At 51.6% G+C, this 20,313-nt stretch overlaps 1 protein-coding gene across 3 annotated transcripts in view; it reads right to left on the bottom strand.

Annotated features, from left to right (window-relative positions):
• Positions 1 to 46: 46 nt before the first annotated feature.
• RNF213 (ring finger protein 213) overlaps positions 47 to 20,313 on the bottom strand; it is a 46,765-nt gene continuing 26,498 nt past the window's right edge. For 2 of the 3 annotated variants that reach the window (XM_032128759.1, XM_032128758.1), the window contains exons 31-66: positions 19,904 to 20,026; positions 19,218 to 19,300; positions 18,320 to 18,467; positions 17,871 to 18,006; positions 17,285 to 17,473; positions 16,707 to 16,846; positions 15,731 to 15,885; positions 15,180 to 15,392; positions 14,615 to 14,796; positions 13,765 to 13,885; positions 13,554 to 13,654; positions 13,113 to 13,292; positions 12,617 to 12,780; positions 12,419 to 12,521; positions 11,643 to 11,757; positions 10,634 to 10,841; positions 9,786 to 9,976; positions 9,352 to 9,480; positions 9,014 to 9,124; positions 8,531 to 8,773; positions 7,814 to 7,895; positions 7,221 to 7,255; positions 6,810 to 6,904; positions 6,322 to 6,481; positions 5,826 to 6,006; positions 4,988 to 5,082; positions 4,444 to 4,695; positions 4,046 to 4,178; positions 3,352 to 3,435; positions 2,871 to 3,051; positions 2,555 to 2,756; positions 2,392 to 2,469; positions 1,904 to 2,101; positions 1,532 to 1,621; positions 1,247 to 1,425; positions 47 to 678 (exon numbers count right to left, since the gene is read on the bottom strand). In XM_032128759.1, coding sequence (XP_031984650.1) covers positions 525 to 678; positions 1,247 to 1,425; positions 1,532 to 1,621; positions 1,904 to 2,101; positions 2,392 to 2,469; positions 2,555 to 2,756; positions 2,871 to 3,051; positions 3,352 to 3,435; positions 4,046 to 4,178; positions 4,444 to 4,695; positions 4,988 to 5,082; positions 5,826 to 6,006; positions 6,322 to 6,481; positions 6,810 to 6,904; positions 7,221 to 7,255; positions 7,814 to 7,895; positions 8,531 to 8,773; positions 9,014 to 9,124; positions 9,352 to 9,480; positions 9,786 to 9,976; positions 10,634 to 10,841; positions 11,643 to 11,757; positions 12,419 to 12,521; positions 12,617 to 12,780; positions 13,113 to 13,292; positions 13,554 to 13,654; positions 13,765 to 13,885; positions 14,615 to 14,796; positions 15,180 to 15,392; positions 15,731 to 15,885; positions 16,707 to 16,846; positions 17,285 to 17,473; positions 17,871 to 18,006; positions 18,320 to 18,467; positions 19,218 to 19,300; positions 19,904 to 20,026 — 5,234 coding nt within the window. In that variant the 3' untranslated portion in view covers positions 47 to 524. Of the gene's footprint in view, positions 679 to 1,246; positions 1,426 to 1,531; positions 1,622 to 1,903; positions 2,102 to 2,391; positions 2,470 to 2,554; positions 2,757 to 2,870; positions 3,052 to 3,351; positions 3,436 to 4,045; positions 4,179 to 4,443; positions 4,696 to 4,987; positions 5,083 to 5,825; positions 6,007 to 6,321; positions 6,482 to 6,809; positions 6,905 to 7,220; positions 7,256 to 7,813; positions 7,896 to 8,530; positions 8,774 to 9,013; positions 9,125 to 9,351; positions 9,481 to 9,785; positions 9,977 to 10,633; positions 10,842 to 11,642; positions 11,758 to 12,418; positions 12,522 to 12,616; positions 12,781 to 13,112; positions 13,293 to 13,553; positions 13,655 to 13,764; positions 13,886 to 14,614; positions 14,797 to 15,179; positions 15,393 to 15,730; positions 15,886 to 16,706; positions 16,847 to 17,284; positions 17,474 to 17,870; positions 18,007 to 18,319; positions 18,468 to 19,217; positions 19,301 to 19,903; positions 20,027 to 20,313 lie in introns of those variants that run through there. The other variant, XM_032128761.1, reaches the window with a different exon arrangement.

The raw sequence follows: 20,313 nt of genomic DNA, 5'->3' as shown, positions 1-20,313 counted from the left end.
GCGCCGGGTCCCGGCAGCGGCGGGGAAGGAGCCGGGAGCGGCCGCGCAGCGGAACTGAACCCGTTTATTGGGGAGGGGGAGAGCAGGGCCCGGCCCGGAACAGGCGGGGGGCCGGGCTTAGCGCAGGGAAGGAGCCCCAGCTGTCAGGGCTCCCGTTTTTCCTTCCTGGCCCCGCCGCAGCGTGGTGCTGGGCAGGAGCCGGTTCTGCATCCCAGTGCTGACAACGCGGCGCCAGGAGAAAGGCAGACTGAGAAACATAAATCCCTGTCCCAGCACGAGGGCACCATGGTTTGTAAAAAAAAGTCCTTCATATTCCTCCAGTGGCTCTGGGGCTGTGATGATCCAGGATTCACACGGAGCTGCTGCATCTCTTTCACCCTCCGCCTCCACGGCCACCTCTCCACATCATGTGAACAACAACCCCAAACCCAAAGAACAACCAACAATCCCCAAACGAATGCCCAAAGTTGCAGAAGGCCCGAGGTGGGTGCTGTGGCAGCGACGTTCACTGGCAGTGTCCTGTCCTAACTTTCCCTGTGCTCCCGCTTGAAGAGAGCAGCTGCTTTCCAGGTTGCAGTGGCATGAGAGAGAAGAATCTCATCTGGGAATGTGTCTTCCAGCTCCATAGCTAATTCAGACTCTTTGGCATAAAGGTAAGGCGAGAGTGATTCCTTCAGGCTGGAAGACAGAGCAGAATAGCATTAATAGCTGGGGTACAGCAAACCACCAGTGCCACAATATCAGTGCATTGCACCACCCAAAATACTCAATATACACCATTTAGCAGGTGTATGTGTAGTGAGAAGGGTTAAACAGCCAGTTGGATGCACAGAGCCCAGCCAGGGGAGGCTGCAGGGCAGAGCTGAGCTCTGGGGCTGAGCTGTGCCTGTGCAGAGATAAATGTGCCTATCCCTGAAGGCTGGGCTTGATGATCATGGAGGTTTTTTCCAACCTTAATCAGTTTGTGCTTCTATTACTATTGTATTCAAGTGCCTGCAGAAGTGTTTGTGTTTGTGCCCATGGACACCAGCTCCTGCTGTGTTCCAGCAGTGTCCCCAAAAGAGCCTGTGTGAGATGGAAGTGACACCTGCCAGAAAAGGGTGTGGATATTCCCAATGCCGCTGGTTGGGCCATGACCCCCAGGACAGGCATGTGCCAAGGGAACTGTTCCCATCATGTGCATGCTCAGAGGCAGAGAAGCTTCAGTTAACAACAACTCTGGGGGGTTTGGGTGTGTAACTCCTACCTCCACTTGGGTCTCAATTCCTCCACAGCTTGGACACGTCTCAGCTTCAGGATGATCATTTCATGGAGCTCTTGCAGGAAGATTTCCAGCCTTGAGTGGACCAGGAAGGTGTGCAGGAGCTTGGCAAGCTCTGGGGTGAGCTCTTCTTTGTAGTCTGGACTGACGTCTGCAAAAGGATCCTAAAAATGCAGTGAGGGGAGAAAAAACCCAAACGCACATTTGAGCAGCTGCAGGCAGAGCAGAGCAGAGCAGAGCAGGTCACACAGAGGGGCTGGGGTTCCATACCCTGCCGAGCCGCAGCAGCTGCTCAGATTTGTGGGCACCCAGGAGCTGCCACAGGGCCACGCTGTGTCTGAGCTGGCACCGCCTGAGGGCCTGGAAGAGAAGCACATCCGTGGCTGTGAGGGATGTCCTTGGAGCCCATCCCCAGCCTGCCCTGCCCAGAGAGAGCTCAGCATGGAGCTCCTCCAGCCCCTCAGCCTGGGTGCAGCCCATCTGCCTTCAATAATCCACTTTTTGATATCACTACAGGGAGTGGGGAAGTGAGAGGGCTCTGTCACACATACTGGGCTTGAATAAGGTCACACTGGCTGGATTTAGCATAAACCAGGGCAGATTTTATCCTGTAAGAATCAGAGCTTTGCCCTCCGGGCTCACCTGCAGCACGTGAGGGTTCGTCTGATCCCCCATCTGCAGGACCTGTTCAATGTAGTCAGTCAGCAGCATCTCAGCGTTCTCACCAGCCATGGCCAGGAAGCCCAGGGTGATCTCAGTGAGGGACAGAGCATCACACACATCACTGTAGGACTGCAGCTCCCCACTGATGATGTTCATCACAGAACTGGGCAGAGCACTCTGAAAACCATGAGGTTGCAGTTAAAATTATTTTAGAGCCATTCCTTTTTCTGTTCAAATTGCTCAAGTCATGGAAGACAACAGAGCCCCAGATTTAGGAAACTGAAATGCTGATCTATCTCCCTTTTCTTTGTAAATCCTGACTGACAACACAAGGCCAGATTGCACATACCCAAGGCATGCTGAGCAATCAGCAGGCAAGCCTTTGGATGGACAAGGCAAGGGACACAAAACCCTTGGAAAGTCAGGGATTTCATGCTTGCCCTGCTTCCTGCAGCGCAGAAACCCACCTGCTCCAGCTTCATCCTGACATCACTGAACAGCTGCTCGTAGTTCCGGTCATGTCTGTACACCAGGGTGGGGATTCCCTGTCAGGAGAGAAAACCATGGATGTGAAGCTCTGGAAGACTGCTCCCAGGGCCCTCCAGGCTGCACAGCCCCTGCCTGTCCTACCGTCAGCGTGATGAGTGGCTTCCCCTGCAGGAACTTGCTGATCACTTGCTGCTGGATCCTCTCCAGATCAAAGTCCTGCAACGTCTCCCCTCCCTTCTCCATGCTGTACTGACAGTTGGACAGGATCAGAGGGATCAGGTCTCTCTCGACCTCGTAACTGATCAGGTGCAGGTCGGCCACTTCTGAGGGGCTGATCAAGTACCTGCAGGGAGCAAAGGGCCTCTGTTCAGAGGGAGAGGCCTCTGTGGAGCAGGGAAAGCTGATGGTGAGGGAGCAGGAGATGCAGCAGAGCCCAAAGACTGGAAGAGCAGCACACCTGTCATCCTGCTTGGTGTGCCTGTTGACGGAGTGCACGAAGTCGTTGTGCAGCCCGATGAGGTAACTGGCCAGGGCCGTGGAGCACAGGCCCAGCCCCTGCCGCCGCGGCAGCAGCACCTCCAGCCTGCTGTCCAGGCTCAGCTCAGAATCACAGTACCCTTTAGGCAGCTTAATTTCCCCTGAAATACAGACAAGGAGTGTTTGAGGAGGCCCAGAGCCAGCCCAGGCTGAGCCAGGGCAGGAGAAGGTAGGGAGCCTGAGAAAAGCTGTGCTCTCAGCCTTAGGGACAAACACAAAGGGGAACAAGTTCAGGTGAGAATACTACATGAGGGAAACAAGTTCTTCCCCTTGTACCTAGATTCTTAAAATTCAAAGGCCAAGCTCAGTTTTGAGGATATGCCTCAGCATCACTGATGGGAGGAACCTGAGCTGAGAACGAGGAGCAGCAGAGGAGCAGGGCTGGGAAAGAAGCTGCTCACCGTTGGTGTCCAGGGAGCTTCTCAGCTTGTTCCAGACAGACAGAAACACATTCACTCTTCTCTCTAACAGGTCCCTCATCACACCTGAGAAACAACAGAAAGATAAATCAATGAAACACCTTTTCCTGGTGAAACTCTGCAATACAGGGATCTTCAGAGCATACCGCTGAACTCCAGGCAACTGCTCAAGAGACTAAACAGACACCAGACACCTTTCTGATGCTATCAAATGGAGTTATTTGCTCAATTTGTTAATATTTTTCCATTATTGTCTGCTCCTGGCCCAGGCCACAAAGATGGATTGGTCCTTGGTCTGATTCTGCATGACCTTTATGTACTTTTCCATAAGCACTTAAAAACATCAGTAATTGTACTTAAATGCAATAGAAGGAGTTGCCACAAACTTCATGAAAGGAAGGGGAGGACGTTTTTTCCACTCTTTAGGCATACCCTGCTCTAGGGCTGAGCTTAAAATGCCAACATAACCACTGCTGCACTGCGCAGAGCTCCCACCCCTCACAGAAAATCTCCCGTACTTAATTCCCTTTAAAGTCATCTGGTAACTTTTCCAACCATATCCAGGTTTCCAGTTCATTTGGATGAGAGTTAAAAAGAAAATGTGAGTTTTCACCTTCGCTTTCAGCTATACAATCCAGCATTTTCTGTTTTATTAATTTTGGCAGAGTCTCCTCACCTGAGTGGGGTTCCCTGAGGAATTCCCTGATGGAGCAGTGTTTGATCTCCGCTGTGTTCTGGAATTGCCTCACCAAGTCTCTCTGCAGAGCCAGAATCTCTGGTAGGAATTTCACCAGCCTCAGCTCAGTTTCCTGGAAGAGGAAAGGGAACCTGTGGGTAAGGCTGTTGGGAAGACTTTTATGGAATTACTTCTTCAATGTTTAAAAGACAACAATATTTTTCATGTTCATTGTCAAGATCATAGCAAGTACTGAGAATAAAGAAACTGGATAATCCAAACCAATTGCTCCAGGGGACCCAAGCCAGGGCTGGAGGTCCCTTCCCACCCCAACCAGTCTGTGCTTCTGTGCTCTGATCTTTGAGCATCCCAGGCTCTCACCCCTGTGCCACCCTCACCTGCTGCAGGAACTTCCAGAGGAGAGGGACGGTGTCCTTGGCATTCTTTTGCTGCACAACTTGGCCCAGGTTCTCCACTGAAACCCTCTTGCGGCAGCTCCACATCTTGGAGTGGTGTATGTGGCTGTCCCCTGGCAGCTGGGACAGGAATGCACCTGGGTCCCCATACACTATTTTCACTATGGGGTTGGAAGAGATTCTCTCATCCTCTTGTATCTGTCTGTTTAACTTCAGAAGCTTTTTATCCAAATCCTGCAGTAAAAAAAAAAAAAAAAAAAAATCAGATATTTTGAAATACCTTAAACTGAGCGAAGCCATTTCTGCTTTTCCAGCTGTACAAAATCATCCCAGAACAATTCCTGTCTCAGACTCCCATTTCCCCAGGTAGGATAAAGGCAGCTGATCCTTAGCCTGCAGCTGTGCCAAGGATGGGTTGGCTTTAGGAACAGCCAGGTGAAAAGTGTACCACAGACAGTACAGCACGTCAGATTTCCAGTGGATTTTGACCTGCTCAGCTACTGACTCTGTACAGCAGATTTCTCACCTTCAGTTCAGGAACAATAATTGTGTTTGCAACAATTTCTTCCCATTTGTTTCTCTTCTCTTTGGTGGAGAGAACATCATCAAACTGCACCAGCCCTGCAATAGGAATATTTCACCTCTCACATCTGCAATATTTCAGTGAAAAGAAAGCACAGATTGACAGGTCCTAGAAGTTAACTGAGTATCTTGGTCCAGCTGGAGAGGGACACCCAAACATCACACACTGATCCAGGTTTCCAGGAGCTTCAGCCAGTCATTCATGTGAAAGATGAGGACATTTATACAACTCCTTCATAATCCCAGAAAGACTGAACAGATTGTCCAAGGTCAGACTATGACAGACTGAAGCTTGGAATACTGACTGGTGCTGTCCCACACTCAAAATACGGGGTATTTACACATAAATCCCTCTGTGCCACGGTGACTCCAGATCCCACCATGAACCCCACTCTGCCATCCCTCTTCTCCCAAAGAACTTCTGGCAGTCACAGAGAGGCAGCACAGAACACAGACTGCCCACAGCACGAGCTGCTGTGCTGGGAGCAGCAGCCCTGCTCGGGAGCTGGAAGCTCTGCCCATCTGTCACAACGTTATTTTGTCAATAATTCATTTTCAGAGTTATTGACTGCACCAAACCTTGCAACCCCCATGTACTTGACTGAAAGAAGCTAAGAGCCAAAAATTCTTCCCTCCCTACAGTAAGAAACAAGCTTCAAACTCTCTGTTTTTCTCTTCAGCTCAGCTACTGCTGTTGGAAGTGGTTTATCCGCAAAGTGCCTGCACAGCCACAGCCCTTCAAATACAGCCCCAGGTGTGACAGGCCAGCTGGCTTTTCTTACACTGGCCTGGCTCCTGCTGGGGGGCCTGCAGGAGGCTGCAGAGCACAAGGTGGACAATGTTCATGGTGTCATCCACACTCTTCCCCAAAATCCTTGTCAGCTGTGCCAAGTCCTCCTGGATGTGCTGCTGCAGGAAGCTCACCACATCATCCACTGCCGGCTTGATCATCATCGTCAGGGACTAAAGACAACAAAGGCAAGAGTTGAGCAAAGCCAAAAACATCCAGGGAAGCACCAAGCACTGCTCAGTCCTGCCAGGCACCCCCACCTGTGGGATTCCTGCCACCTGGGCCCATCAGGGCAGGGGTGGGTGGATGTGCCTGCATGGAAGTGCAGGAATTAACCAAAATCCCTCCTGGGCAAGGAGGGAGGGAATTTGGGTCTTGCATCTTGACAGACTGCCCTGGTCACTTGGCAATATAACGAAAAGGACCAGCAGCATACAAAAGTTTCCCTACATTTTGTGAGACCACTTGGAAGCATTTTTGGAAGATACCTGAGGGGCTCTGGAGGCTCCCAGCAGCATTGACAGGTGCATGAGCAAACGGAGCAGCACAAAGACCCCGGGGGACACGCCCCGGTCAGACACTCCTGGGGCTCTTCTGTGCTGAACATCTCCCAGAATGTGGCCAGTTTGAGTTCTGTCTCCATGATTCCTGCAGGAAAGTGTATATATGGTATTTTTTTGCCTTGACAAAACCCACACAAGACACCTCTGATACCCAGCAACATCTTTTTGACCCATAATGTCTTTGAATGCTGTAAAAGCTGCTGATTCAAAGTGCTACAGGGGAGTGGCAGCTTCCAGCTGGTTTTGTACACAGAAAAGCAAATTTCTGTGGTTTTGCTGCCCAATTACTCGGACATCCCTTCCTAACACCTTCCAGAGAGCAGCATGAAGTGGTTGGTACCTCTGGCCTTTGAAGGCACTGCAGGCAAGTCCTGCATCATTTAGCACTGCAGAGGCATTGAAGCAAAGCATACCTGGATAGCTGGAAGCCCTGCAGGGGTTTGTGCTCGGTGCCTCCAATGGGGGCCCGGCAGTCGGGACAGCGGCTCTTTTCCATGGGAAGGCCACACTGGGAAAAGGAAAAGGAGAACACTGAGTTGCAGAGCAACAGCTTCTCCAGCAGAGAAGGAATGAAACGAAAACCCAAGCTGTAAGTGGTTAATTCAAACCCTGCTACAAACTGGGCCTCTGCCTGATGTTTCCTAATTTATGGTATAAATCTTCAGGGTATTCTAAATTTTACATTACAATGATAAAATGATCAATAATATCGAGTTTAGAAGTGGAACTCTGTGCACCGAAACCTTAAAACCAGTAAACAAAATAGAACAGTTTATTGTTGAAAACTTTGTCTGCTTAAATACCCACCAGTCCCAAATTCTTACCTCTCCCACAGTGCAGGGGTGGCCATTAGGACATTCTGTCAGAAGAGAAACAAACAGAACAGTATTCTAAGACAGATTTATAAAGCCCCTGTTACTCCCTTTCATTGGGACCGTCATCCTGGAGCAATAGATATGCTTCAAGATCTAATCAAAACCCCTGACCATCCCAAAGCCCAAAGGACTGACAGACCCACACAGGAAGCCAAGACATTTTTCAGTGCTGCTTCTCCTTGAGAAACAAGGAATCAAAGCCTGACAGATTGTGCTGCTGAGTGCAGGAACGCTCCCAGCCCCCATGCCCAGCTGCAGGAAGGTCCAGCTGTGGGAAGCAGAGACAAAGCTGGCCAGGAAGGTGGCAGAGTTCTCCTCTCATACCCTGTTCGTGTTGTGCTTGTGCCCCCTCAACCTCCGTGAACAGCTACAGACTGAACAGCACTGGATGTCCTTTGGTGCATCACCCACACAAACTGTCACTACAAATCTGGATTTACCAATGATAACTTGTGCTGAGGAGTGTGTTTGTCCTCACATTTGGAACAGTTTCATTCTCCAAACCCAAGGAATCCCTTCCCCAGCCAGCCAGCAGCACTCACCATACCAGCGCAGAGCGGCCAGTCCCTCCCAGGCCCTCGCCTGAGCCATGATGTCCTCTGGCATTGTGGGCAGAAAAGAGTGCTGAGCAGGGAGAGGGGAAAACAGACACAAATCGATCTGTAAATCAGTTCTTTCCTGTAGCAGTCACTCACTGGTTCCCTGTTCACACTGGGGAACAGAGACATCTGAGAGCAGAGGTCAGGCAGGTGACGCAGATGCAGATTTTCAAATTCTACCTTTGAAAATCCACTCTTAGAACTGTCAATATTGTTGAGACTTGCACGTGCACTCTCCAGCCACGCTGCACTGCATTCCTGATGCAGCCTGGTGTGTACCAGCATGTCTCCTTACACCTTGGGTAGCCAGGAGTAGCAGAGCAGCAGCTCCCTGCCCCCGACTCAGGAGCCAATGCTTTCTGAGCAGGCAGGTCAGCACAGTGAGACCTGCCAGCAGCTTTCAGCCTTGCTCAGCCAAGTATCAGCAAAGGTATTTGCTTCACCCTGCTCAGGATGCAGAGGTACCTTGCAAAAATACCAGGCCAGAGCTTGTTGTTGTGCTAATTAACCCCAACAGCACTGAAATAATCACCCCCCAGTACTTCACAGCTCAAGCAGTGAGCTGGAGCATTGCTGTTGAGAAAGGTCCAGCAGAGGATCCAGCAGGCACAGGCAAGAACCAGGGATGTGCTGAACTGCACGTGAGCTCCGTGTCCTTACCTGCATGGTGTGTGGCTGGAAGGCCAGGTTCCTGAGGGGCTGCAGGACAGGGCTGTGCCCGCAGAGCAGCACGGCAGCCACGTGCACAGCCATCTCCACCAGCACCCCGTGCTGGCTGCAGCCCCGCAGCTCCAGGGCCAGGCCGGGCAGGCCGTTCCTCACCAGGGCAACTGCAAAGAGCTGCAGCTCGGGGGAATTCAGCACTTGGGAGCTCTGGATGAACTGAGTCATCGCCTCTGTTTGCTGAAAGCACACATTTGAAAGAGCTAAAGCCAGCAGGACACTGCCCACCCAAGCGAAGAGCAGTGGCAGCTGCTTCCCACGCTGGGTTACCCCGCTTCGAAAACCTCCCCAGACTGCTCAGCTCGGGCCCAGCCCTGGCTGGGGAACAGCAGCAAAAGCTCCTCCACCACTGATTCAGATCCCCTTCATCCTCACCCATGAAGCAGGTTTGTCACAGGCTTCCAAAGGGGAGTGTCCTACCTGCTGCTTGGGATGAAGGCTTGGATCCCTGGCACCGTACAGGGCCGTGACCTCTCGGAAGATGGCCAGGAGCAGGTAGGCAGATTCCAGAGCTGGGGAGCTGCCGGAGGCCTGGAGAAGAACCAAGGATGTGGCAGGGGACAGGCCAGAGCTGTCCCAGCTACAGTGATAGAGTATGCAGGTGGGAAGGTAAAGAAAACGTGTGCTTGAGCACAAACCACAGTGACCTCCCAGCAAAGGCCCCAGGTGCCTCCATGGGAACAGACACTGCCCACAGGGACACCGAGCTGGAGCCATCCAAACCCCAGCAGGGGTCTGCAGGGAGGACTGGGCTGTACCTTCTCGGCCTCGAGCAGCCCCTGGGCCGTGCCCTCGATCATGGCTCGTCCCACGGCGTCGCGCAGGGCCCGGTACCGCTCCCCACACACCAGGTACCGGTCGATGTGGTTGGATTGGCTGTGCTGTACCTGCCAAGGGAACAGCCATGCAGAGCACTGGGGACAATAACCCAGCTGGAGGAGGCAGAAACTCCTCTTCCTCCCAAGCACTGGGGCATTTCAGCCTCCCCAGAGCACCAGCAGCAGACACGGCCACCCAAAGGTGCTGCTGGGAGGGACTCCATTCACCAGAAAGCCAGGACAAGTCACCTTCCCAACCACTGCCACTGTGGCCCGTCCCCCAGAGCCACGCAACAGTGGGAACACCCCAAAGCAGCACGAAGTGAAGACAAAGAGGAGACCAGAACCATCCCCAGGAGACGCCTCTTCTCTACCTGTTGCAGAATTTCTGCTGGGAACACCCAGCTGAACCGTGGCTCTGTGACCAACTTCTGAGCAAATTCCATCCCGTGCTGGCTGGCAATCCTCCTGACCAGGTACACACGGTGCCAGTCGTTCCTGGCAAGGCTGCAGAACTTCTCCACGTTCTTCAGGTAACGCTGCTTCTCCTTCATCTGCTCTGGCTCTGGAGGGGAAAAAAGAGGTTAAAAAAAAAAAGAGGCAAAAGCACATTCCACTTTGTAAAACTTCACTGTCTGCACCAGCTGTAGCACCAAGTCCCTTTATTAGTACTGTGTAATTACACAGGAGAACTTCAGAGCCCTCCCTTCCTCAAGTGTTGTCTGGAGCATTTCCTCAGCCAGATTTCAGACAATGACTCATTTCTTCAACAAGGAAGATATAAACGCTTTGATATAAACTCTTAATCCCTTCTAGCTGTGCAGAGCTCTCATTCATATAAAACAATAGGCCTTACAGCAGTCCTGAGACTGAAGCAGCATTTATGCTTTAAAGTTCAATTTAGTGGGCTCTAAATAAATCTCATTTTTAGCATCAGGAGGATAAAATAAATCTCCTTCCACAGGTGTAACTGCCATGCAGCTACACTGGGGTCACCAGCACAGCCTTGCTAGCAGTTACAGAGCCCTTCTAACACCTGGTACAGGGGACAGACACTGACTGACACCCCCAAGGAAAAAGGGACTTGCTGCTCTTGTTCTTGGCCACGCACCAAAACAGGTCCTAGCAGAGCACAGGGCACTGACCATGTCCAGCCCAGCTGCCCTGCTGGCTTTGCCCTGCATCCAGCATTTCCACCTGGCAGCAGAACAATCCCACTTACTCGTGTGCTGCTGCAAGTCGAAGATCAGCTCTGCAGCTCTGCTCAGGTACAGGCGCACCGCGGCCACAGCCTGCAGGTATTCCACGGAGGATTCCTGAGGAGCCTCTCTGCTGCTCGCCAGGAGATAGTTCTCTGGAAATCTGTCCTCAGGCAGACTGTTTCTGTGCTCATATCCCAGGCTGTCCTCAGACTTTTCACACATGGAATCCTACAGAGAGGCCAGAACACCGGTGAGTGGCAGAGCCGCCTCGCTGAGCGAGCCCCGCATCCCCAGGGCACCCACCCTGCCACGAGCACAGCAAACCATCCCTGCAGCCTCCAGCCCACTGCTCCCCCTCACCCTAAACCTCTGCCATGTCACCAAACACCATTTATAGGATGTGCCCCAGCTGTCCCACATTCCCCAAGCTTGGCACTGAGCAAGAGCCATGAGCAGGCTGTGAATGACACACGTTCCATGTTCCAAGATGCCAAGCTCCACCTGTGTGTCCCTTAGCAAGAACACAAATGGGGATTTTAACTACAAAGTCACTTTAAAAAAAACTGTACGTAATGAAACCTCTCCCCTGCTGTCACATTTGTTTCAGGTTGTCCAAAGCCCTGAAAGTTATGCAAGGGGAGGAAAGGGAACAATCCAAAAGGCATAATAATTTAAGTTCTGCACAGTAATTTAAGTGTCTGTGGAGACAAGAAGGCAGTTCAGCAGTGGGCTACTGCAATGAGAAAGGCCCTGCCTGCTGCACTCCTGTGCCGGAATTTGAGTCTTAACACTCAGACACTCCAAGGGAAAGAATTTATGTAACGCTGCAGAGACACACAAACCTTTCCTTGAAAAGCAAGGCTCGTTCCCAAGAGCAGGTTCTGACCAGGTGATTTGATATCAACTCCTTTTGGGCTTTCTAGCTGAACAACTAGTTATGTACACAAGAAACATGCCTCATTTTAGGCAGAAGAATTTCTATTCTTCACTTTTTTTGCTCCTGCAACAGTTTCATGGCCCAGCTCTTACCTCCAAGCAGTTGACAAAAAGCAAGTAGAGCTCTTTTTTGTCATTTTTCTCTAGGAGCTCGTTGTGCTCCACCTGGGACAGGTAGCGCTGCACATCATCTTTCACTTCATTGAAGCTACAGGAGAGAGAGAGACCCCCTTACACAGCTGCCATGCTGACAGGACTGCTCCTGCTCTAAATCACAGCAGAGCTGCCAGAGACACGTGGGGTCACTCTGGATCCAGCTGCAGGATGGAAAAGCCGTTGTGCCATTTTTTGCAGGTGACATTTGGCTTCACAGTCTGAGCCAGGCTCAGTGAGCATTTCCAGGGTAAAAGGCATCTGATGTGTTTAAACAACTGATTTAGGAGGTGCTCACACCTGAGAAGGGGCTTTTGTGCCCTGCCTGCAAGGGGAGGTGGGAGAGCTGTGGGAATGGGAAGGTCTGTGGAGCAGACACAAGATCAGTCCTGATTAGATCTCCATGAATGAGGAGTTTTGCTTTGCTGACCTAGATCAGAGCAACCACTCAGCCACCTTCCAGCACCCAGGCATCCACCTTCAGCACGGGGTTAGTGAGGGACAGCCAGGTAAACCTTGCACAGGCGGCTCACACTGCGCCACAAGCTCCATGCAAGCCAGCCAAGCTGCATGACTAATGCAAAGGGATGAAATCCACCTGTAAGGATTCAAATTCAATGGTGCTCATAGAGGTGAGGAGAACAATCAGATCGGTTTGATGAGGAACAGAGCAGAACCAGGCCCTGGCCTAACCCCCCTCAGCTGTCTGTGCTCACCTGTACTTCAGGAGCAGCTTCAGCATCACAGAGCGGATGATGGGAGTTTCATCCACCTCATCATTAAACGGGGACAGGAATTTTGTGTAGACAGCACAGTGATCTGTGGAGATAAGGGAAGGACAGGTTTGGCAGGTGAGAGAAGGTGGTGACTGATTCAGCTCCATAGGACTGAGTGTCAGGGTGAAGGGAGCTCACCTGAATCTTTCACGAGGCTTCTGTGAACAAAGAGCAGATTCAGGAGCCTCTGGATCACCTCGGGGTCAGGGGGCTCGTTGTCTTTGAAGCACATGGTGGTGACCACGTCTATGAAGAAGTTATTGCACCTCTGCCGGAACAGGGCGTTCTTTGCTATGGCAGCTCTGGGAAGGGCAAAAGCAAACACAGAACCACTTCAGCCACGGAGGAATCGAGCAAAAGTCACCAAAGGGAGATACTTTTCCACCTTCTCAATGAGATGATCCTTAAGGTTCCTTCCAACCCAAACCATTCTGTGATTTGCAGGTTTTTACAGAGGCCAAGGCAGCTTTCCCCTTCTTTTGAAACAACAGAACAGACAGGACCTGTTCAGTTCCAGAGGGACTGCAGCAGAGTTCCTTGCCACTCTGCTCGTGTTGACAATCTCAGAGCTGAGAATTTCCTCACAAACTCTCCCCAGCCAACACTCCCACCTTGCAGAGGGTGGCTGGAGTACCTGAGCTCCTCAGAGACAGTTAACTCCACATCATCCACGGCAACCCTGCAGTAGGGACAGAGCATCTGTGCTGGCACCAGCCACAGGCTGATGCACTTGTGGCAGAACACGTGGTTGCAGGGCAGGCAGACAGGGTCCTTCGGCTCTCCCAGGCAGATGGGACACGGCTCCAGACCATGGCTGTAATCCAAAACCAGCAGTGAACACAGCTGCTTCCATGCTGCCTCCCCAAAAGCCTTGAACAAGATGTTCAGCTGCAGCTAGAGTGAGAGCAGACAATGCACGACAGGCTGGCTCACTGCTCAGCTCAGGGTGCAGAGTCAAAGGGGGTTACTGCTCTTCCTTTGGCTTTCACTCCAGCCCATGCAGCACTGCCAGAAGTGTGCTGGCAACACAGGCAATGTCCCTGCTGGCCCCTGCAGCCTGTCCCAGTGTCAGTACCTGTAGAGCCTGCTGCTGACCTCCTCCTTGCACTGGCACAGCACTGTCATCACTGCAACAAAGGTCGGATGAGACTTCATGTCTGAATCGTGCTGGAAACACTGCAGAGGGAAAGGACAAAGCCCAGTGACTCAGCTCTAACACCTGAGACCAAAACTCCCATGATCAGCAGAAGCAAAGAGGGAAGAGGTGAAATCACAGCTCTGCTCACCTTGGCAAGAAGCAAGGTGTATTTTCTCACTAAGCCCTCGAATTCTGGCATCACAGCGTGGATGCCAAGCAAGACATGTTCCACGAAGAGTGCCATGGCAAACACCCGGCTCCAGCAGGCTCTGGGGAGGAAAGCAGGATTGCACCACCACAGGGGGAGCTGGGAGCAGGAATCGCACTGCAACCAGGGCAGTCACTGATCTCACTGCTGCTCATGCTCCCCTCCACAGCATTCCTGCACTTCTCACTTGCTTTGCCCTTTGGTTTTCCAAAGGGATTTTTGTCAAGGACAGAACAGATTCCAGCACTTAACCCAGAGGACACAGGGGCCTGGCCTGGAGGCAGCACTGCAGCAGGACCAGCACCACTGCACACACCTTCTCACACCTCTAACTTCTACATCAAAAAAGTAATTTAAAAAATACCAATCACAATTAGCTACACTTTCTTCAAGTAAACTAAACGAGGTCTGTGAGAAACTGGGGTAGCACTCTGGGCTTTCTTCCAAAACACAAGATGCAGTGAAACTCCCCATCTCCTGAGTCTTTATGCACAGAGGATGAAGTGGGGAGATGCTGCTGGTTAACAGGAACCTGAGGAGAGTTTTAAATAACCCCTGAACCCAGATGGAATGCACCAGATGATACTGCCAGATTTAGAGAGAGAATCTACAGGAGATGAGGGAGAAAAAATGCGGTTCTTGCTGCTTGGTATGTAATTGAGGCCAGCAGGAACCTGGAAAGGTTTGCAAAGCCTGAAAAAAGCAGCATCAGAACAGCTTCAGGCTGCTCCAATGCCCCAGTGAACTGCCAGGCAGAGGAGCAGGGCTGTGAGCAGAGCTTGGTACCTACTTGAGTTCCCTCAGCAGCTGATGGCACCGACTCGCCCTGCGCTGGGCACCCTCCTCTTTGCAAAGGAACTCAATGGGCATGTGAAGGTTCTTCACTCTCTGCAGCCAGAGCTCAGGGGAGGCTGTCTGCATCTGGCTCTCCAGCTCCTCAGCACACACCATTGCAGCCAGCACGTCCAGAACCTGCACACACACAGGGCCAAGGGTAACACAACAGTTGCATTTTGGAATTATTTATGGACCTTGGGCTCCCAGTCTGGTTTGCTGCAGCACATGTTCTACTGAATAGTGTCCTACTTGGTTATTTCAAGCTCTGCAGTTCTCATGTTCGTGGCTTGGCTTGCTAGCATGTCCTATTAACTACTGCAAAAGCAGGGCAAACTGTTTTAAAACCTGCTTGTAACAGTAACAGCACAGCAGATCATTCCCAGTTCTGGGGAACCTGAGCCTGTGCTTCCCCCTCTGCTGTCACTGAAATCCAAAGGAGACTGAACAGCAGCTAACTCAGTGCAGTCAGAGCTCCCTGCCAGGGCTGAGGAGCACAAAATGCCTGGGAGTGACTTTACCATCTCTGAGTGTGGAATTCTATATCCTTCCTGCTTCAGGAGGTAGCCAGTCACACTGGGGTGCACAGCCAGGATCCTGGAGAAGTTCTGCAGGCGGCTCTTGAACTGGTTGTATGCCAGGTGGGCCCAGGGCAGGGAGGGCACCAGCTCCTCTCTCCGGGGGGACTTTGCCACCCACTCCTCAATGCAGGACACAAAGGCCATGCGCAGACACTGCAGGGGTGGGAAATGGTGAAAACCAAAGGTGAGAAAGGACTTTCATAATTCATTTTGTACTGGAAATCCCGGCAAAATTCTCTCAAAGACAAGAATCACTTTCCTACAAAGACAGCCTTAAATATGTCAATTTAAGGTGCTGCTTTTCTGAGTAAGGTCTGAGTAACCCCAGCAGCCACTCAGTGCCCAGTGGTCTGCTCTGGCCTTCCCCTGCTGCTGGGCTGTCTCAGAGGGGCATTTTCCCCAAGGCAGGACTGATTCAGAAGGACACATTCACAGGCCTCGTACTCTTCTCCCCACCCTAAGGGTTTCCAGCTCCTGTTCTAGACACTGACCTGCAGCTCCTTCTGGGAGGACACACCGATGGTCAAGCCAATAAAGTCTGTGATGTAGCACTGGAAGAGCATCTGCCTTTCTTCCTCAGTCAGAGCAGAGATGAATTTTCCCAGGGCAGTTTTCTGGAAGTAATCCACAAACTTCTCAGCGTGGCCTGGAAAATGAGAATGCAGAGAGAAGCTGGATATTGGGAGGAAGCTGGCTTTGACACAGCATCTATCCTAGAGACAGTGACACCTAATTAATCACTGAAGCATCCAGCACTCCCCTCATCCAGGGCAGTAAGGAGGGACTCAGGCCAGGCCTTGTCAGCCCAGCACCAGTGTCGTATTTCTGGAATCTCACCTTGTCATTAACTCTTGGCATCTCCACAGCATTTTGAATGCAAGGGCACAGAATAGGTGAGAAAGATGAATGGTGAGAAGCACAAAGAAAAGCTGCCTGCACAGAGCTCTGCTGGCTCACAGGAGCACAGAGGGACTGAAGGTGACTCCAGCTGTGGCTGTAGTTAAGGCAGACATAAAAGCCACACTAGTCGTAATCCACAGTCGAGAAAGGTAGAAAGGTTTTTTTTCTCTACTGCTACTCTTATACATCTTCACAATTGCTGTGGCCTATTGAGATTGGCTGCTCAGCAAACAATGACAAGGCTGTCTAACAAACAATGACCCTTCAGGCAGTAAACAATCAGCTATACAAGCAAAAGTATAGTTGCTACATATTATCCACAAGTTCTCCCTTGTACGCTCTCAATGTCTCACAACAAGAACATCTTCTCTCACTGATTATCTTCTTGGCCTTCTCTGTGGGTTTTACTAAAGCTGCAGAATTTCACTGTAATATTCTCACAGGTAAATTCTGACTGGTTTCAGGTCTAATTCTGTGAGATTGTCAGTCCAGCTGTCAATCTCCTCATCCAGTGACAAACCAGAGCTCAAAGGGCAGTGGATGGAGATGCTCAAGCCAGGCTCTCACCTTCAGTGTTTTTGATGTACCGAGCCTCCAACCACATCTCTTCCAGGTACTCCTTTATCCTCCAGCTGAAGGGCATCTCATTCCCAACATCAGCAGATACCATCATGTTGTTCTGCACCAGGATTATCTCTGGCTGAGGGCTGGGGGTTTAAAAGGTCATTAATGCACCAGGCTTTTGTCTGGGAAGCACAGTTCAGACAACAGAGGCAAGAGGCTACAGAAAGCAAACGAGCCCTAGAAGGGGAGGGAACTGCAGGACTCTGATACAGCTCACCCTGCCAGCTGTGGAGCCTTGGCCCTTTCCCAGGCAGCATTCCCTGGGCAGGCTGCGCTGGCAGGACACGGCTGCAGGGGCTGGGTAAGGAGGGGGAACATGCCAAGGGCCAGGGAGCAAAGCCCAGGAGCACTCGGGGCCACAGGCAGGAAGAACAGACTGAACTCAGTGAGCAGTGCCCTGCTGCCCTCGTGGAGCAGCCAACAAACAGAATCCCTCTGCCACGGGGGGTTAGAGCCAGTGCTGGGCTGCTCCCAGTGCTGCCAGCCCAGCCCAGCCCTCCTGCTGCTCCTCCCAGGCTCACCTGTTCTTCCCCACAGCAGCAGGGACACTCAGGAGTTTGGTGTCACTGAAGATGAACATCCACAGGTCTGTCACACACTTTGCTGCCGGCCTGGCCAGCAGCTCCAGGTTGCCATTCCTGTCTATGACAGCAATCAGGAGAGCCAGGAAGGGAGTGATCACCTTCTGGACTCGCTTCCACAGGGTGTTCCTTTGGGGAGAAAGACATGGAGAAACCTGTGAGCAATAACATCAGCAAAGCAGGAGGTGACTGTCCTGAATAACTGCTGACATTTGCATGTGATAGAATCCTAATCCTGCCTTTATGGGAAAAAAATACCACCAACAAAAACCCCCTGCACTTCTCTCACTCCTGGCTCACCTGTACTCCCACTCTTCCTTGTGCATTCCTGTCCCAGTACAGCCCCTTCAGCTCTAAGTCACCCTCTCCCCCAGGAGAGGCTAAAATTGCCTTCTGAGAGTTTCCAGCACAGACTGGAGACTGACACTGCAAATTCTCAGCTTACACAAAGCTGCTCTCTCTGCTGCACAGGTGCCACTTGCAGACTCTTCCTGGAAGGCTGCAGGTGACAAGGCTCTGTCCTCACCTGAAGGTACCTGCCTCCTGCAGAGCACTGAGGTTGGAAGCCTCCCGAAGCACCCAGTTTTTTGGGTGAAGAGAATTTTCTTCTTGCTTCTTCAACAGGCTGGAGAGACGAGCCTTGGTTATCTTCAGGAAAGAGACTACAAAACAACAGGGAACTTGTATTTTCTCTTCTATTAGCTTGGACCCAAATATGCCACCAAGCACAGCATTTGACAGTTGTTTCAATAATTGGCCGGCTGGGGAAAAAACCAGCCAGCATAGCCAGAGAAAAAGCCACCACTTGAACAGCAGGAAAAACCCCTACATCCATCAACAGACTGGAGCATGGACACACACTCCTGGGAGATGCCCCTTGTCTGCACCATAGCAAGGACCCTTGGGTCCCCAGTGACCTGACTGCCATGTTTTGGTGGTCCCCAGATGCCCAGGGACACTCCCTGCAGCACACACCTTTCAGCTTATCCTCTTTGGAGAAAAGGCCAAGGAGAATCTCAATTCTCTTCCTGCTCCGACTCAGGTCTTCGTTCTGGTCCCGCAGCATCCCCACAGCACTCTGCACACAGGTCCTCAGCAGCACAGTGGTGTCCAGGATCTCACCCTGCCCAGGAAAACGAGGGCATTCCCCTTCAGAGTGCCCCTCCTGTCCCCAGCACACCCCTCTGGTAAGGGTCACAGTGCTCCCTCAAAAGGGCCTGTTGCCTGGCATCCCTGCTCCCGGCTCCCCTCATCTCAGGCTGCAACTCTCAAGAACACGATGCAACCTCCGTGGCCCTTTCAGACTAGCCTGAGACACAGCATTTGTACTGAGGTAAGATTCCTGCAGGGGAAAGATTCAGCACTTTGAGGAAAGAAGTGGAAATAATCACTGTGACCAGGGAAAATCTGCCCTTCCTGGGAAATGCTACATGTCCCTGGTCCTGGGCAGGTCCAGCTGAGCCTGTATGGGGCACACAAGGCAGTGTAAGTGTGGCTGCAGCACAGCGAAACCCTCAGACAGCTCCAGCACACACCTCAGAGCACACACAGCCGGAGTGAGGCTCAGGGCCACAGCTCCCACCTCCAGGAGGAGAAAGGCAACAGAAACTCTTAAACCTGATTTTTAAAAATCAGAAGAATGAAATGACTAAGGAACTATAGGGTCCTTAGAATGGTTTATTTCTTTAGTGATGCTGATTTTGACTGGACAGTGGGGAGGAGGAATTTGTGTCTGATCAGTAACATTCGTGATGCAAATATTGCTGATAGGTTTCAAGTGAAGGGGGACACAAAAGGTGTGTTGCACCTATGGATGACAGAGCAGAGAGCCACAGTGACAGCTGAGAGGCAAACAAACGTATTCTGAACTGACCTCATGGTGCTCTACTCCTGGCACTGGTGTTTCAACCTCCATCTCTTCCTGCTGTGCTTCTCCATTCACAGGCAGAGCTGCAGCTAAGGTGTAGAATTTTTATTAGAAAGCAGCAGTGCCCTCCTGCATCAGTCAGATGAGAGTTTATTTTAGCAACTGCATCCCAGAGCAGCAGAACATCTGTCAGAGATGACTGATGTCATTAGCACCTGCATGAGTAGCTGAGATTCACCTCTCAAGCACAGAGACAGCTGCTTGGGCTGTCAGGCTTCATGCAGCAAGAACTGGAAGAAATGTGACACTGAGCTAATGCCTTAAGTTCTCCCTGACTCCTGTCAGGCAGTGTGGTGAAAGGAAAAGGAGTAAGAAAAAGCTCAGGTGAAAGAAAGACCCTTGTCAGTGGTCTCTGCCATGCAGCATCTGCTGCCTCCTGTGCTGGGACAGAGCACTCAGGCTGCTGAGCAGTGCAAATGCCACATTTTTGTCAAAAGAAAAAGGGGAAAATACCAAATTAACTTGCTTGATGACCTGAAGTTGTCATAATGAATTAAATACAAGTTGGGAGCCATGTGGTGATCCCCCCAAAACCAGGTGCTGAGCAGGGGAAGTCATCAGATACATTGTGCCAGTTCCTGTAGTACCAACTCTGGGACCACAGCTCCCCTTTTCCCCAGCACACAGCTCACCTTTGGTTCCACTTGGATCCTCAGAGAACACCTGGCTGATGGTGAGGTTCTGCAGGGCTGTCAAGTCAGAGATCATGTCCTTGGATCTGCGGAGGTCGTCTATGTGCACCGACTGCCACAGCCCTACAGGCAGAGAACAACAGGGAATCATTCCCAGCCTGCAGCTCATTCTTCCAGAAGAGCTTCCCCAGAATTACCTGCCAACACCATAACCTGTGGGGTTTCATGCAGAGTCCACTAAATCCCACCTCTTGCTGTAGGAGAGGAAAGCACGATGCCCTCAGAACCCCCTGCCCTGCCTGACAGTCCCAAGGTTCTGAGGCTCTCAGAAGCCCCCAGGCCCAGAGGAACCTTGCTGCTGGGAGCAGAACACATCAGCACCTACTGCAGAGCTGCTGGGGGACAACGCA

Source organism: Corvus moneduloides, chromosome 19 (assembly GCF_009650955.1).
Source record: "Corvus moneduloides isolate bCorMon1 chromosome 19, bCorMon1.pri, whole genome shotgun sequence".
Lineage (NCBI taxonomy): Eukaryota > Metazoa > Chordata > Aves > Passeriformes > Corvidae > Corvus > Corvus moneduloides.
This window is presented reverse-complemented; position numbering and strand designations above follow the sequence as displayed.